This window comes from Labrus bergylta, chromosome 21 (assembly GCF_963930695.1).
Source record: "Labrus bergylta chromosome 21, fLabBer1.1, whole genome shotgun sequence".
Lineage (NCBI taxonomy): Eukaryota > Metazoa > Chordata > Actinopteri > Labriformes > Labridae > Labrus > Labrus bergylta.
Window position 1 is genome coordinate 15,102,099 of NC_089215.1, and position 13,592 is coordinate 15,115,690.

The window sequence follows — 13,592 nt, forward strand, 5'->3', positions numbered from 1 at the left end:
GTCATAAGGTCAACGTGTGATGTCATAAGGTGGATATTACTTTGGACTCGTCAGCTGAGCTGTCTGAGAGTTTGTTAAAGTGAAATGAGACATTCAAAGATGCAGCAGTGTCTTTCTTTTACATCACTGAGACTACAGGGAGACACTGAGGACCACTATCTATGGTGAGCCTGAAGGGACAAAATACCATGAGATTAATCAATGTTTGGGTACAACACCATCACGCTGAATGTTTCATCTTTTTCTTGTCTTTATATTTAAATTCCTGTCAGACTTTTTCACACTGCAGACGTCCTTTATTCCCGACTCGTCATCGACTCTTCAGAGAGAGAAGCTCTTTGAACCTCGTCATGTCTCGTGTTAACAGTTTGTGTGTTTTCTGCTCGTCAGGAGCTGGAGCGTCTGGAGGTGGAGCGGGTGGAGATGATCCGGCAGCATCTGTGTCAGTACACCACGCTGAGGCACGAGACGGACATGTTCAACCAGAGCGTGAGTGTTACAGGAGGCCGAGGGCGGGGCCGTCACTGTCATCAGGATTATTATCGTCTTTATTAAAGAGACAGGACGGCCGAGAGAGGAAACAGGGAGGAGAGAGAGGGCAGGGAATACGATGAGATGACGGACTTTCTCCTCTGTACACGGGGGCGCCAGACTTATCGCTAGGCCATCCACCTGAATGTACAATCTGACAGCTGATTATGAATACTGTATCTACGGTTATTTTTGCATTTCAACCACAGACTAGACGAAAACAGGAAGTAGCAAACATTCTGCGTTTTTTTATATCCTCATGAAGTTTTTCAGGCCTAATTTTCTCCTTGTAATAACTTCAAATCATGTTTTTATCTGGAGCTGTAGATAAATACGACTTATCATAAATGCAATGAGAAGTTATCTTCACTAGAAATGAGACAAATGCACCTGATAAAACTAAAAGCCGACACCTCAGAGTGTCTTTAAGTACAATCATGGAAACTCTTTCTTGTTTCTGTGACTCTAAATGAGACCATAATTGGGGCTGCAGTGGTTAGCGCTGTTGCCTCAGTGAGGAGGTTCCTGGTTTGAATCCCCAGACAGGAGCACCCCCCCCCCCCATGTGGAGTTTGCATGTTCTTCCAGTTCTCCGGGTACTCCAGCTTCCTCCCACAGTCCAAAGAAAAGCAGTACAGATAATAAATGGATGAATGGGACTATAATTTACTAAATGAACATCATGTTGTGTTGAAGAAACTTTCAAACTAGAGATTGAGACCACTAACTTGTTCACTGAGACGTCAGACAGATTTTTGCTGCTTAGTGAGACGCCCCCTGCTGGACATAGAAGGAATGCAGATTTCAGATACTTCATACTTGGTTTCACTTTTACACCAGGACACAAAACCACTTCTCTATTCTAAAAAATCAAATTAAATCAATCCCAACATTCCCTGCTTTGACCAGCAGAGGGAGCCACAGTGTCATGGTACAGTCTTAATCCGTGTTACCTGTTGATTGCTGTTCTCTCTCCATCCAGACGATGGAGCCGGTGGACCAGCTGCTGCAGTGCGTGGACCCGAGCAAAGACAGAGAGCTGTGGGTGAAGGAGAACAAGACCGGAGAGATCAGACCGGTGGACATCGAGATCTGACCTCCGACACGCAGACCCTGAGGACAGATGAGGACATGAAACCTGAGCTGGGACCTAATGCCCGCCCCAATGACTCACCTGTGACTCCTTAAAGACTGATGGAGGATCAGTCAGAGCTCGCCGCAGCCTGCTGAGGACGATGGTTAGGGTTATATCGGTGAAAGCGATGGATACAGATGTCAGTTTTCTGCTATGCAAGCTGATGACATCACAGGAGAAGTACGAGTGTGAATGATGAGGTGGAAACACGGGAACATTTAACACCTGTACATGGCGACCTGCTTTATGTGATGCAGCGGCGTGTGTGTGTGTGCTTCGCTCTGTGAGGTCACTCAGGTGACTTAGGAACAAAAATGGTTTAACTGAAGCTGCTGAGCAAAATGCATCCCGACCCTTACTGTGTACGAGGATTCAACAAAAGTATTTGAATACTAATATGTTCAGGTAGTGACTGTTTGCTAAGCCCCGCCCCCCTTTGAGTTTCAGATGTGTTGCTGCACAGGAGTGTATCTGTTACCTGCTGTGTTCCTTATTTACAAATCATATAAATGTAGGGAATCTGATAGGTCACCATCATCCAGACTTTTCTGAGTGGGGGGGCCTTAGAGGGGGGACCAGAGGGGGTACCGACCTCTGCAGGGTCTGCCAACATCAAAGTTTCCAATGTTTTATTTTAAAGAGCACAGGAGGAACATTTTAATCATGTAAACTTCATTATTTAATTTTGATTTAAACGTCATTATTTAAAGTCCAAACTAAAAGAAATGTGCAAACTCTAAGAAACAGCTCCATCTTGGGATGATCGCGATGCAAACACCTTCGGAGGAATCCTCAGTTTGACGGCCTGCTGTGCAGCTAGTGACCGAGTGTAGCTGATGGTCATGTTGGAGGGGCGGGGTTTATCAAACAGTCAATCTCTTTGGATCTGGTTGTGCTTCTTCTTCACCAACAAATCTGCAGCTCCAGACGTCTCATGTTGTTCCTGCTTCGACTTAAAGAGCAGCTGATTGCACTTTAAACCCAAACTGATTTAAGATGAAAATACTGTAAATGACTGTTCATATGAAAAGTCTTCTAAAGAATAACGAGCTGTAACACATTTTATTACTAATGACAAGTGTAAATAAATATATCCAATGTGTGATCAATGAGTTAAAGATCTGAAATCTATAGAAATGTATTCAAACAAATTTACCGTAAAACTTATTTTTAAAGCACCCGGCTTTTATTCACAAGACATTAAAGGTCACATATTCTCCTCCTCTTCAACCAGTGTAAATAAGTCTTAAAGCTCCTTAAAACATGTGTGTGAAGTTTCTTGTTCTAAATGCACTCTGATCCTGTATTTGATCGTGCCTATAAACCCCTCTATTTCAGCCCTGCTCAGAACAGGCTGTTTCTGTGTCTGTACCTTTAAAAGTAAATGAGCTGTGTCTGACCACGCCCCCTCTCTGGAAGGGCTTGGGTGGCTCTGGCTTTCTTGCTCCATGTCCTATTGTTTACAGTGAGAAGGCAGACTCAGAGGGCAGAACAAACACCTAGCTGTGGGAGTGTTACCCACCTGGGGGAGGGGTTACTGCCCTTTGTGATGTCATGAAGGGAAAACACACATTTTCTGAAAAGTGGAGCAGGCAAAAGACGGAGAGGATGGACTTTTCTCATCATTTGGGGGTTTGTAGACAGACTAGAGACACATGTTAGTGTTAGATGAACATGGTGAAGAGGATTTTTGCATCATGTGACCTTTAAATAAATTAACTTTGTAAGACAGAGTAAACTTGCTTCATGTCCTGCACACGAGAGCTTTATTCTGTCTTTCTTGGACAGATGTTGGAGTTAATTTTTTTTTTTTGTGTCATGCAGCTCTTTCTCCTTATATTTGATGCACAAACTATTACGACACATAATGCATCGGGGCCTCTGAATGAGAGCTGCCTTTAAATGTGCAGCAACACCAGAAGAGTAAAAGGGACCGCTGGGCCTTCAATTGGTATGGGCTTGGAGTTTTACGGTAAACTTTCGTTTCTGATCATATTTCAAAGTGAATCATTTTAATGAATCAGTGACACTGTTTGATTCAGAGTCCGTGCTGCAGCCTGCAGAAGCTAACTGTTGTTCAAACGCTCCTGTTTCACGTCACTGCTCAGTTTGACACATGCAGTTGGTCTGCTTCCTGTTCCTCGTGAACGAGCTGACAGATGTTTTGTTCATTAACAGCTGAATGAAGGTTGACTTTTGTCTTTAATAAAAATAAATCACACTTTCGTGATCCTTTACTTTTTTTTACGTCTATCATACTCAAAGGAAGAATGTGCGACTTTTTGATCCAGTAGGTGTCGCCCTTAAACACCAGGATGAAACCAAAACATACTGCTGTTAGGCCACGCCTCCTCCATACTGAAGCCTCCGCTCTCCTCCAGAGACACACCTCCAACGCCCTTCCACTCATGTTCACACAGGATTTATGAATAAGGACGCACCATGATTAAGCACCATTAAGCGCAAGCAGCGGATAAAATCGCCTTCAACTCGAGCTGCAATCACCTGTGTCCTGCATTGTTGTGTTAGCATGCTAATGTTAATGAGCTGCTGCTGAAAGCTGCCGTACTGTTGCTGTATGTGCTGCTGTGATAAAAACCTCATGTTAATTATACTCGGATACCTTAGCTCGTCTGTTAACATATTCTTTTCCTCAGGTCTGATTCACCTGGTCGTCATGACTACGGTCAACGTGAAGGTCGTTTACATCGGGCTGGGGGGAGTGGCACAGAGAACTCCCACGATTCCCTGCCAGCCTCGACGTCATCTTTTGTTATTGTTTGCATTGAGCGCCCCCTGTTGGTGGAGTTTACAGACTGTGCCTTTAAATAATCAGAGAGGTGACAAACATAACAAATGTCAAACTTTATTGGCAAAGAAAAAAAAAAACCTTTTCACATTCAACATCAATGATTCGACCAGACGCCTGGTTACACGTTTAGATGGAGAAAATAAAGACGTGGTTAAAAGTTCACACTGATACACTTTAATTAAATATGTGAGGCACGCCTGCATTTTTTATTATCATCAACCTTTAAAAACCTGATGACTGGCTGCACTTTGTATCCTAGAACTAATTGATCATAAAGGCCCTGACACACCAAGCGGAAGGCAAAGAACTAGTGGCGACGACGGCTGACTGTGGCGTCACCCCATGTCACCCCCCTTCTTGGCCCAAAAGTTGCACTAGAACACACCGCAAAGACTACAGCCGACGGCCAACCACCACGTACGTTCTGAGCATGCAGAAATAACTCTCCATCCCAGTAGGTGGTGGTAGTCCATTGTTTTGATAGACGATAGAGATAGAAGACCATTTTCACACCGCTGTCGCTCACCACTCGTATTATAGCAGAATAATGTCTGATTAAAAAGGTGCCTCTTGACTGTAGTCTTTAACTTGCTTTGGTCACTTCCGTTTTTCTTCTCGTGCACTGATTCGCTTAGTTGAACAGCTAATCAGAGTGACTCCTCTCACCAACCACGCTGACTGACGCCAATTCAACATGTCGTATTGGCTTAAAAAAAGGTCAGACGGGGGCCGGCAGGTAGCGATGGAGCGGGACACACAGCAAAAACCAGTGCAACCATCACTAACCGACGGTACAACTCGGGCCGAGTGCGGACAATCTCCTCGGTGTGTCACGGCCTTAAGTGGTTTATTAACTTCGGGTCAATAATGGACACCCTCTACAAACCTCTCCCGTCTGTTCACATGATATCTGCAGCCATTACTGCAACATGTTCGATTATTTAGAGCTGAAAATGTATCTTCTTGTATTCAAATTGTATTTATCTTATTATCTCCATGAGAACATCAGGAATCAGCGAACACAGGAAGTCTTTGTTGAGCATTTCTTACAGATGTACTCACCTCCGTGCTAGCTAAGGCTAATAATGGGATAATGAAGTCAATGCAAACTCTTTTCACATTTTCTCATTCATTAGAAAAGAATTCAGACTTTTCTGTAAAAACTCTGCCTCATGATGTAATTATTTCAGCGTCCTTTAAAACGCTTTATTTCTAATAAATCACAGCAACATCTGTTTGATTTAAGCACCAGATTTCAGCCACTAGAAACTTAAAGTTAATCCAGACACATTCCCCCCCAAGATGAAATGAAAATCAGCCCCTTTAGTTTCTGACTCATCTGTTGTTTTTAATCGACAAAGCACCCAAACAACACCAAGCTTGTGCTCATAATGTAAGACTATAAATGCGTCCCTTTCTGTGTGAACACCTCCTGCAGACATACAGTACATAAAGAGTAAAAAGGAATGAGTACAAAGTAGATGCTTTCTGTGTGCATGTACATCACACACAGACAGATGAAACAGTTTGTTTATGACCTGAATGAAGCTGCAGTTTCTGCCTCTGGTGTTTCCTGTTTCCGTCCTCCGCATTAATCTGAGGCAGGATTAAGATCTGCAGGAGCGTCAGAGCCCTCAGCCGTGTTTTAATCCACCATGAGCTTCTTCAGGGAGTTGAGATACGCGGGGATGAGGGAGCTGACGGACTCCTCGTCGTCGTTGAGGATCTTCTCCCCTCTGCCCTCGGAGCCCACAGAGCTGGGTGACCTGACCAGACCGGAGAACGGGGTGCTGTAACCCTGGAGGAGGAGAAAACCACACAAACGCTTCAGTCATCCTTTCTAACACAGACTGCTGAAGCATGAACGCTAGAAGTAAATAAAAAGAGCGGGGCAGAAGTTCTTACAGAGGAGTATCCTTTGCCGAAGCTGCCTCTGTTCTTGGTCCTGATCTTGGTGAGTGCTGACTCAGCGATGTCCGCTCGCTCCTCAGCGTCGTCCAGCTCGTTGACCGTCTTCCTGTACTTGGCCATGTTCATGTTGGCTTGTTCCTCCTGCGACACAAACAGAGCAGTGTGTGTGATAACGGACCTGTGTTTTCCATAAGGTGTGTTTATGATGAGTAAGGAAACGAGGAGACGTACGGCCTCCTCCACTTGTCTCTTGTAGGCCTTCATCTTGTTCTGCAGACGCTCCACCAGCTCCTGCATCCTCTGCTGGTTCTTCTGGTCCTCCTCGGACTGGAACAGCAGCTCCTTCAGCCGGCGCTCGTTCTTACGCAGCGTTTTTACCGTCTCTGCGTGTCGCTTCTGTTCAGAGTCCAACTCCAGCTCCAGCTCCTTCACCTGCAGAGACATGAAACTCTGACCGTGAGGGAGAGGGAACGTGCCGGGCCAATAACCCTTTATAATGTGTTAGACATTTGGTTAAAGGAGCGGTATTTGAGTCTGACACCTAGTGTTTAAAATTGGTACTGCAGTCCACATTCTAAACATTGTAGAGAGCTGTCTCCCCCCGCCCCCTCCTCTCTAGAGTCCATGCTCACTCAGGTTTTGATGTGGTGGACACTGAAGCTTCAACAGCCAGCTCTACATCGATCTGTAAACCTTTCTGCGTTCTAACCTCTCTCCAATTTTTCTGCTCGTGGAGCTTATTAGAAACATGCAGAGGCTTTTTAGGTCGGGTACAATCACTTCTATCTGAAACAGTTCTCTTGCCCGCTTCCATCGCTGCAACACCTGTTGGTTTGACCTGATAACTGCTCTCATATCTGGCAAACCGAGGGGCGTCCAAAACAGCCGTGTGGGGGGTGCCGCCTACCTTCTCTGGTCCAAACAAATCCAGAGCATTCAGGAGCAGAATCTAAAGTTAGAAGGAGGACATACTGGCTGCTGCATTGTTGTCAGAGAAGCCGGCACTTCAACATAGCATGTTTCCTTAATGTCTGATCATGTAGTAAGGTCACTTTAACATTTCAGTGTCTACACATCTCACTGATCAGTTCTTTAATGTAGGCCTGCCAATTCAATACTTTAACAGCTCTAGTTCCTCATCAGTGACCGAGTACATTTTAATTTAGAGAAAGAAACATGTATATTGATGGAGGTTGGTTTAATTACTGATTTGTGGGTTTTCAAAATGATGTGCTGTCTTTGTCAAAATGTATGTTTTTTATTATTTTAAATTGCAGTGTTTTGAGCTTTCAGGGCCACCATACAGCCCACCTCGATATGATTTTTTAACGGGTGACTTCATTGTTTTTGTCTGGGTACCTTCCCCTCCAGTTTCTGGATGATCTTCTTCCCTCCTTTCAGTGCCATCTGCTCGGCCTCGTCCAGACGGCCGCTCATGTCTTTAATCTGAGCTTCCAGACCTTTCTTTACCCGCTCCAGATGGAGCGCATGCTCCTGCTCCAGACGCAGCTCCTCCCCAACCCTCGCCAACTGAAAGAGACACAACATGCATGTAAAACACTTACTTTATGATTATATTGTGAAATCCCTGCTGCTGTAATGTGTCCGTTCTACCTCAGAGGTGGCCTTCTTGCTCTTGTCTGTGGACCCTCTCAGCTCTCCCTGCAGCTCCTCGTGCTCCTGCTGCAGAGTCTGCAGATCCACCTCCAGCTTCCTCCTCCCACTCAGAGCACACTGCAGCTAAAACACAAAAACAATGAGAGGAATCAAGTCATCAGTCTTAGTTTTAAGTGAAGGGTCAGCAGGACTTCAGAGGAAATAGACCTTAGGTCTCACCTGGTTGTTGAGGTCGCTGTACTTCTCGTTGGCCTCCTGCAGCTCGGTCTCCAGTCCTTTTCTTGCCCTCTCTGCACTCTCCAGCACAGCTCGAGTCTCCTCCCCCTCGCTGATCAGCAGGCCGCAGCGTCGCTCTACAGCCGCCTGATCCTCCCTGTGCTCCTCGTGGCTCCGTACCTCCTCCTCCAGCTGAGCCTGCAGCTCCTGAAACAGGGGGACAGTAACTGTGTGAGTAAGAAGCAGAGTATTTAAAGACAACCTCTGCGTCTGTTCTCGTCCGACCTTGATCTGCTGCTGCATCTTCTTGCTGCTCTTGCTGAGCTCGGCATTGTTCTTGGTCAGCAGGTCGACCTGCAGCTCCAGCTCGTTGATATCAGACTCCAGCTTCTTCTTCAGCTTCATGCCCTCCGCTCGGCCCTTCAGCTCCACATCCAGACTGGCCTGCAGGGACTCCAGCGCCCTCTGGTGGCTTTTCCTGACAGAGGAGGAGAGAGAGAAATGTTGAAGAAAGGATTAATTTGTCACATTGTGCATACGGATCTGCAGAGTCAGAAAAAGCAGAGTAGCTGAGACACCTTACCTTCGACAAGAGTACTGTGAAGAGACGAAGGGAGATAAAGGACAGGATGAAACACAGAGATTTAGGGTTTAAGAATAATCAGAGTTTGTTTGAGAAGCCAACTAGTGATGAAAAAATTAGGAAATGAAACGCCAGGCTGCAGAAAAACAGAAGCATGTTTTAGAACAGTTAACAAAGTTGGTGTAGCAGGAGAAAGAAGTAGAAGGAAGCATTGAGAGGAATCTGAGGTACCTTGCAGCTTCTGCCTCCTCCTCTTTCTCCTGAAGTCTGCGCTCCAGATCTCCTTTAGCCTGAGACAGCTCCAGCTGCAGCCTCAGCACCTTCGTCTCTTCCACCTGCAGAACGAGGGGACGACAGGCAGATTAAATGTGATTCACTAACAGAGGGCATATTGCTCTCTTGATCTCTGATGTTGTCTGTACCTCCAGAGCGGCCTCAGACTCCTCCAGTGAGCCCTGTAACTCCTCTTTCTCCATCTCAATCTTCTTCTTGGCTTTCTGGAGCTCGTGCACACTCTTCCCTCCGTCTGAGAGCTGGTCAGTCAGGTCGGTGATCTCCTCTGTCAGACAGAGAGAAGTCTTGTTTAAACCAAGGTCTCAAGCCTCTCAAAGCAGGAGAAGACACATTAGGAGATTTCATTTGTCTTTTGGTGCTGAAGACGAGTAGATTGATCACTCTGTCATGTCTGCATTTTAACTGTAAACCTAAAGCCTGTCGAGCTTAATGTGCAGGCTTCGTTCTTCGTGTCTTTGCCTTCAAGGAGAAGAATGTGAACAAAGCTGCAGTGTGGTGAATGCAATCACAGCTTTGGAATTGTGACAGGCAGACATCTGCTAGACAAGGAGAGTGAAGCTAAGCTAAGCCAGACCTGGTACGACCTTTAATTTCACTTCTAGTTGTTTGGTGAGAAGAAGAGAACCGCAGATGAAACGACAGAACTGAGTTTGTGGACAAACCTTTTCCTGTGTTGAAATGTTGAAATCTATCTCAAAACATTTCATCTCTTTGCTGCACATTGTGACGCTGACTTTCCCCTCCTTGTTGTTAATACTGCTTTCACACCTGCACTAAACTCCTCAAACACTCCTGAAGTGTTGAGCGTCACGTGTGAACACACACAGCTGAATGTTTCTCTTCAGCCGGAGTTTCTCCTGCAGACTCCTCGTATTTATTCTGCAGAAAGTCAGAGTGAGCTGATGTGAGAACGCAGCAGGATATAATCAGGAGAATTCACCTGGAGCGAGTGGGAGGGGGTGGTGACGTTTATTCCCTGTGATCGCTGCACGACCACAGACTGTCTGCACGCCACCTCTACCATCTCCGTGCTCTAATGAACCTGCTGCATTATGTTTCCTGTTCTCCAGGATGTTCTTCTCCACTCTTTAGTTCAGATTGTGATTCTGTGATACAAACATATTGTGTAGAAACCTTCTGGATACATCAGCAGCTTTTAAGAATACACCCGTCACAGGTGACCTCTCGTACCCTGGTAAACCTTGTTCTCCCTGCGTAGCGCCTCCATCTGCTCCAGAGACTCCTCGTGAGCCGTCTTCAGTTTGAAGAGCTCTCCGGCGTGCTGCCTGCTCTCCTTCTGACACCCCTCCACCTCGGCCACCAGCTCCTCACACTTCTGCTTCCAGTCCCCGAGCTGCTTCTCCAGGACGCGCTGCTTCTTATCCAGAGTCTGACCGCAGCCGCTCGCCTGGGACAGACGACACACACTACTCATATCATCTTACTAAAGGATAGTATAAAAAGTAACCGAGAAGTTCACAGCCCTGCAGCTCGATCGTGTCTGCTGATATACCTTCTCCAGGTCAATGCACAGCTCCTCCACCTCCCCCTGCAGCCTCTGTTTGGTCTTCTCCAGCGATGAACATTTAGCCTGAGTAGCCTCCACCGCCTCCTCGGCCTCCTGCAGCCGAGCCGCCATCTTCTTCCTGTGACACACACACACATTGTTCAGACCAATGAGAAAAACACACTGCGTCACATGTAGCTGATGGGTCCGAGCGTGTCTTCTTACTTGGTGTCCTCCAGCTCGTCGGCGTGCTGGATGCAGTCAGACTCGTGTTTGGTCCTCCAGAGCGTCACCTCGCTGTTCAGTTTGGAGACGAGTCGCTGCAGCTCCTGTTTGCTCTCCTGCTCCTCCTCCAGCTGCTCCTTCAGCACCTCGCACTCCTGCCGCACCGAGCTCAGACTGCTGCTCACTCCCTGCTTACACTGAAAAGTCACAACACAAAGAGGCGTGTGTGAAAATACAAAGACATATTTTATTTTCATGGTCGTTATAGAGACACAGGAACACACGCCGACCTTGCTCTCCTCGTCCAGCTGCTTCTTCAGGTCCTCCAGCTGGTTCTGGAGCTGAGTTTTGGAGCGGCTCAGCTGACTCGCTCGGCTCTCGGCCTCCTCCATCTGTCGACCCACGTCTGCGTTATCAGCTGATAGGAAACACAGCGACAACACTGATTATCTGCACGCCGCAGCAACATGACAAAACACAAAGAAACGAGCAGACAGTACGATGCTTTGTCTGGTTAACGCGGTTATCTCTGTGAGGCTGCAGCAGAAGATGTGGATCATGTCGTGTGTCTGACTGAGAAAGATTTGAAGTAGCACAGACGGAACACTGTAAACGATGCATCGTCCACTTTATTCCCGTCTTATCTTTGACTGTTGCAGTTAAGAGACGACACAAGAGTCACACTGCTGAATTTCTTCATTAACACCAAAGATGAGTCACAAGTCTAAAAATACTCATGTGAGATAACCTGAGATAGATTGTCAGTTAGAAACATGCACATCATTTAGATAAAACAGAACAGGTGAAGAGTACCTGTGAGTCTGTTCTTGGCCACACTGAGCTCAGTGAGCGCCCTCTGCAGGTCGTCTCCTCTCCTGTGTGCGTCTGACAGCAGCTCCTCCAGCTTCTTCACCTGAGAGTCTGAGGACGTCTGCAGTGCGCACACACACACACACACACACACACACACACACACACACACACACACACACACACACACACAGTTCTGTCACACTCTGAGATTACTGACTTATTTAAAATAAAACATCGACGTCTCCCAGACCTTCGCTTTCTGCATACTGTCCAGAGAAGCGGACAGCTCGTCCACCTCCATCCTCAGGTTCTGCTTCTCCTTCTCCAGCTTGGCTCGGACCCTCTGCAGAGCCTCGCACTGCTCGCTCAGCTCCGACATGGCGTCTCCGTGACGTTTCCTCAGAGACAAGGCGAGAGCATCGGACTGCAGCGAGGTCTCCTCCAGGTCTCGTCTCAGACGCTGCATCTCGGCCTCTCGCTTCTTGTTCACCTCCATCTGCTCATCACACACACACGCTGGAGGTTAACGTCTGGATTTAAGGCTGCGCGGTGGTCGTACTCGACCCCCCCGTCTTACCTCAAACATTGGCTGTTAACGGCTTATTGATAGTTTTCTTAAAGGAAGAATGTCAGCCTTCAGCACCAGCACGAAACCAAAACAAACTGCTGATTTTACAGTGTGTGTGTGTCAGTTTGTGTATGTTATAGTTGACCTGCGAGGCTGTGACTCCTCCCACTTCCTCCAGGCGGTCTGTGAGGTCGTCCAGCTCTCTGGTCAGATCAGCTCTCTGCTTCTCGACCTACAAGAGACGAAACAGAGCTGACATGATTTTAAACTTTCAGAGAAATTCTTCATATTCAATTATTTCAATGATTCCTATATCTGTCCAGTGTCTCGGGATAAATCGCCGTGTTTTCTGTCATGTTGAAGTGAAATATACGATCATAATTCATCCTCTAAATGGAGTCATGTGAAAAGCTCTCCTGATCCAAAGAGAGCGACTTTGTGTCGGGGGTCGCCCACCTGGGGCACGTTGTTGATAAGTATTATGGCTCTACAAAAAACATCAGATCTTCAGAAAGAGAGAGAGAGAGAGAGAGAGAGAGAGAGAGAGAGAGAGAGAGAGAGAGAGAGAGAGAGAGCGAGAGAGAGAGAGAGCAGCAGCGGTGGTCGACTCACATTCACCGTTTCACAACAACATGATATTTTAGTTTCTCGTTAAGATGCCAAAATTAAGTTTATGTCTCTCACAGAGCAGAGGAGGAGACGCTGTTTGCTCATATTCTTATCTATTTGTGTCATTTAGACATCGTGCAGGAGGTCACCTGTAACCTTTGGTGATAAAAACAAAGAAATGTCCAAACATAGGGTACCCAGGACTTCTATTTTTAGCGCTGTGGTCTTGAAACATGTGTCGATATTATTTAATATCCTTGTATTTAAGTTGAAATCTGTGGTATTGTGACATCCCTCCACTGAGGAGTGAACGAAAGTTCATAAATCCACTCAGGTTCAACAGAAGAAGCCTCGATCTGTTCTGGAGCAGCTCTACAGGATGTTCAAACACCACAGGAGGCCTCTGTGACTGACAGCACACAGGGGGAAGAGACCTCTGCTGGGGTCAGAGGTCAGACAGAAGCTGGTAACCAATCAGAGAGGAGCACACAGAGGTCAGCGGCTGTCACACACACAGTCCAAATATGATCTGTGTGTTTCCTGAGCGAGTCATCCAACACGCAGCGCTCAGACACCGCACACCTGACAGACGAGTGAGCTGGGCTGTTAGCGGCTCATCGAGACGCTTTCACTCACTGAGGTCAGCTAACAAACTCACTTTAACAAGGCTTAACCACGAAGTATAGAGAGAGAAGACGAGGCGCTTTGAAGTCACTTCACCTAGTGTTGTAGTCAAGATCACAGTAACTGAGACCAAGACCTACCCGAGAC

At 46.6% G+C, this 13,592-nt stretch overlaps 2 protein-coding genes across 6 annotated transcripts in view; one reads left to right on the forward strand and one right to left on the reverse strand.

Annotated features, from left to right (window-relative positions):
* LOC109988571 (growth arrest-specific protein 7) overlaps positions 1-3,891 on the forward strand; it is a 53,304-nt gene extending 49,413 nt beyond the window's left edge. For all 5 annotated transcript variants that reach the window (XM_065949439.1, XM_065949438.1, XM_020640108.3 and 2 more), the window contains exons 13-14: positions 391-489; positions 1,514-3,891. In XM_065949439.1, the coding sequence (XP_065805511.1) occupies positions 391-489; positions 1,514-1,627 (213 nt within the window). In that variant the 3' untranslated portion in view covers positions 1,628-3,891. The remainder of the gene's footprint in view (positions 1-390; positions 490-1,513) is intronic.
* A 627-nt stretch (positions 3,892-4,518) lies between these two features.
* Positions 4,519-13,592, reverse strand: part of LOC109987165 (putative uncharacterized protein MYH16) — a 47,607-nt gene continuing 38,533 nt past the window's right edge. The window contains exons 8-23 of the mRNA XM_065949437.1: positions 12,358-12,444; positions 11,895-12,140; positions 11,645-11,762; positions 11,122-11,249; positions 10,832-11,028; positions 10,613-10,745; positions 10,291-10,507; positions 9,228-9,364; positions 9,037-9,140; positions 8,508-8,700; positions 8,226-8,429; positions 8,004-8,129; positions 7,749-7,919; positions 6,621-6,821; positions 6,384-6,530; positions 4,519-6,276 (exon numbers count right to left, since the gene is read on the reverse strand). Coding sequence (XP_065805509.1) covers positions 6,124-6,276; positions 6,384-6,530; positions 6,621-6,821; positions 7,749-7,919; positions 8,004-8,129; positions 8,226-8,429; positions 8,508-8,700; positions 9,037-9,140; positions 9,228-9,364; positions 10,291-10,507; positions 10,613-10,745; positions 10,832-11,028; positions 11,122-11,249; positions 11,645-11,762; positions 11,895-12,140; positions 12,358-12,444 — 2,562 coding nt within the window. The 3' untranslated portion in view covers positions 4,519-6,123. The remainder of the gene's footprint in view (positions 6,277-6,383; positions 6,531-6,620; positions 6,822-7,748; positions 7,920-8,003; positions 8,130-8,225; positions 8,430-8,507; positions 8,701-9,036; positions 9,141-9,227; positions 9,365-10,290; positions 10,508-10,612; positions 10,746-10,831; positions 11,029-11,121; positions 11,250-11,644; positions 11,763-11,894; positions 12,141-12,357; positions 12,445-13,592) is intronic.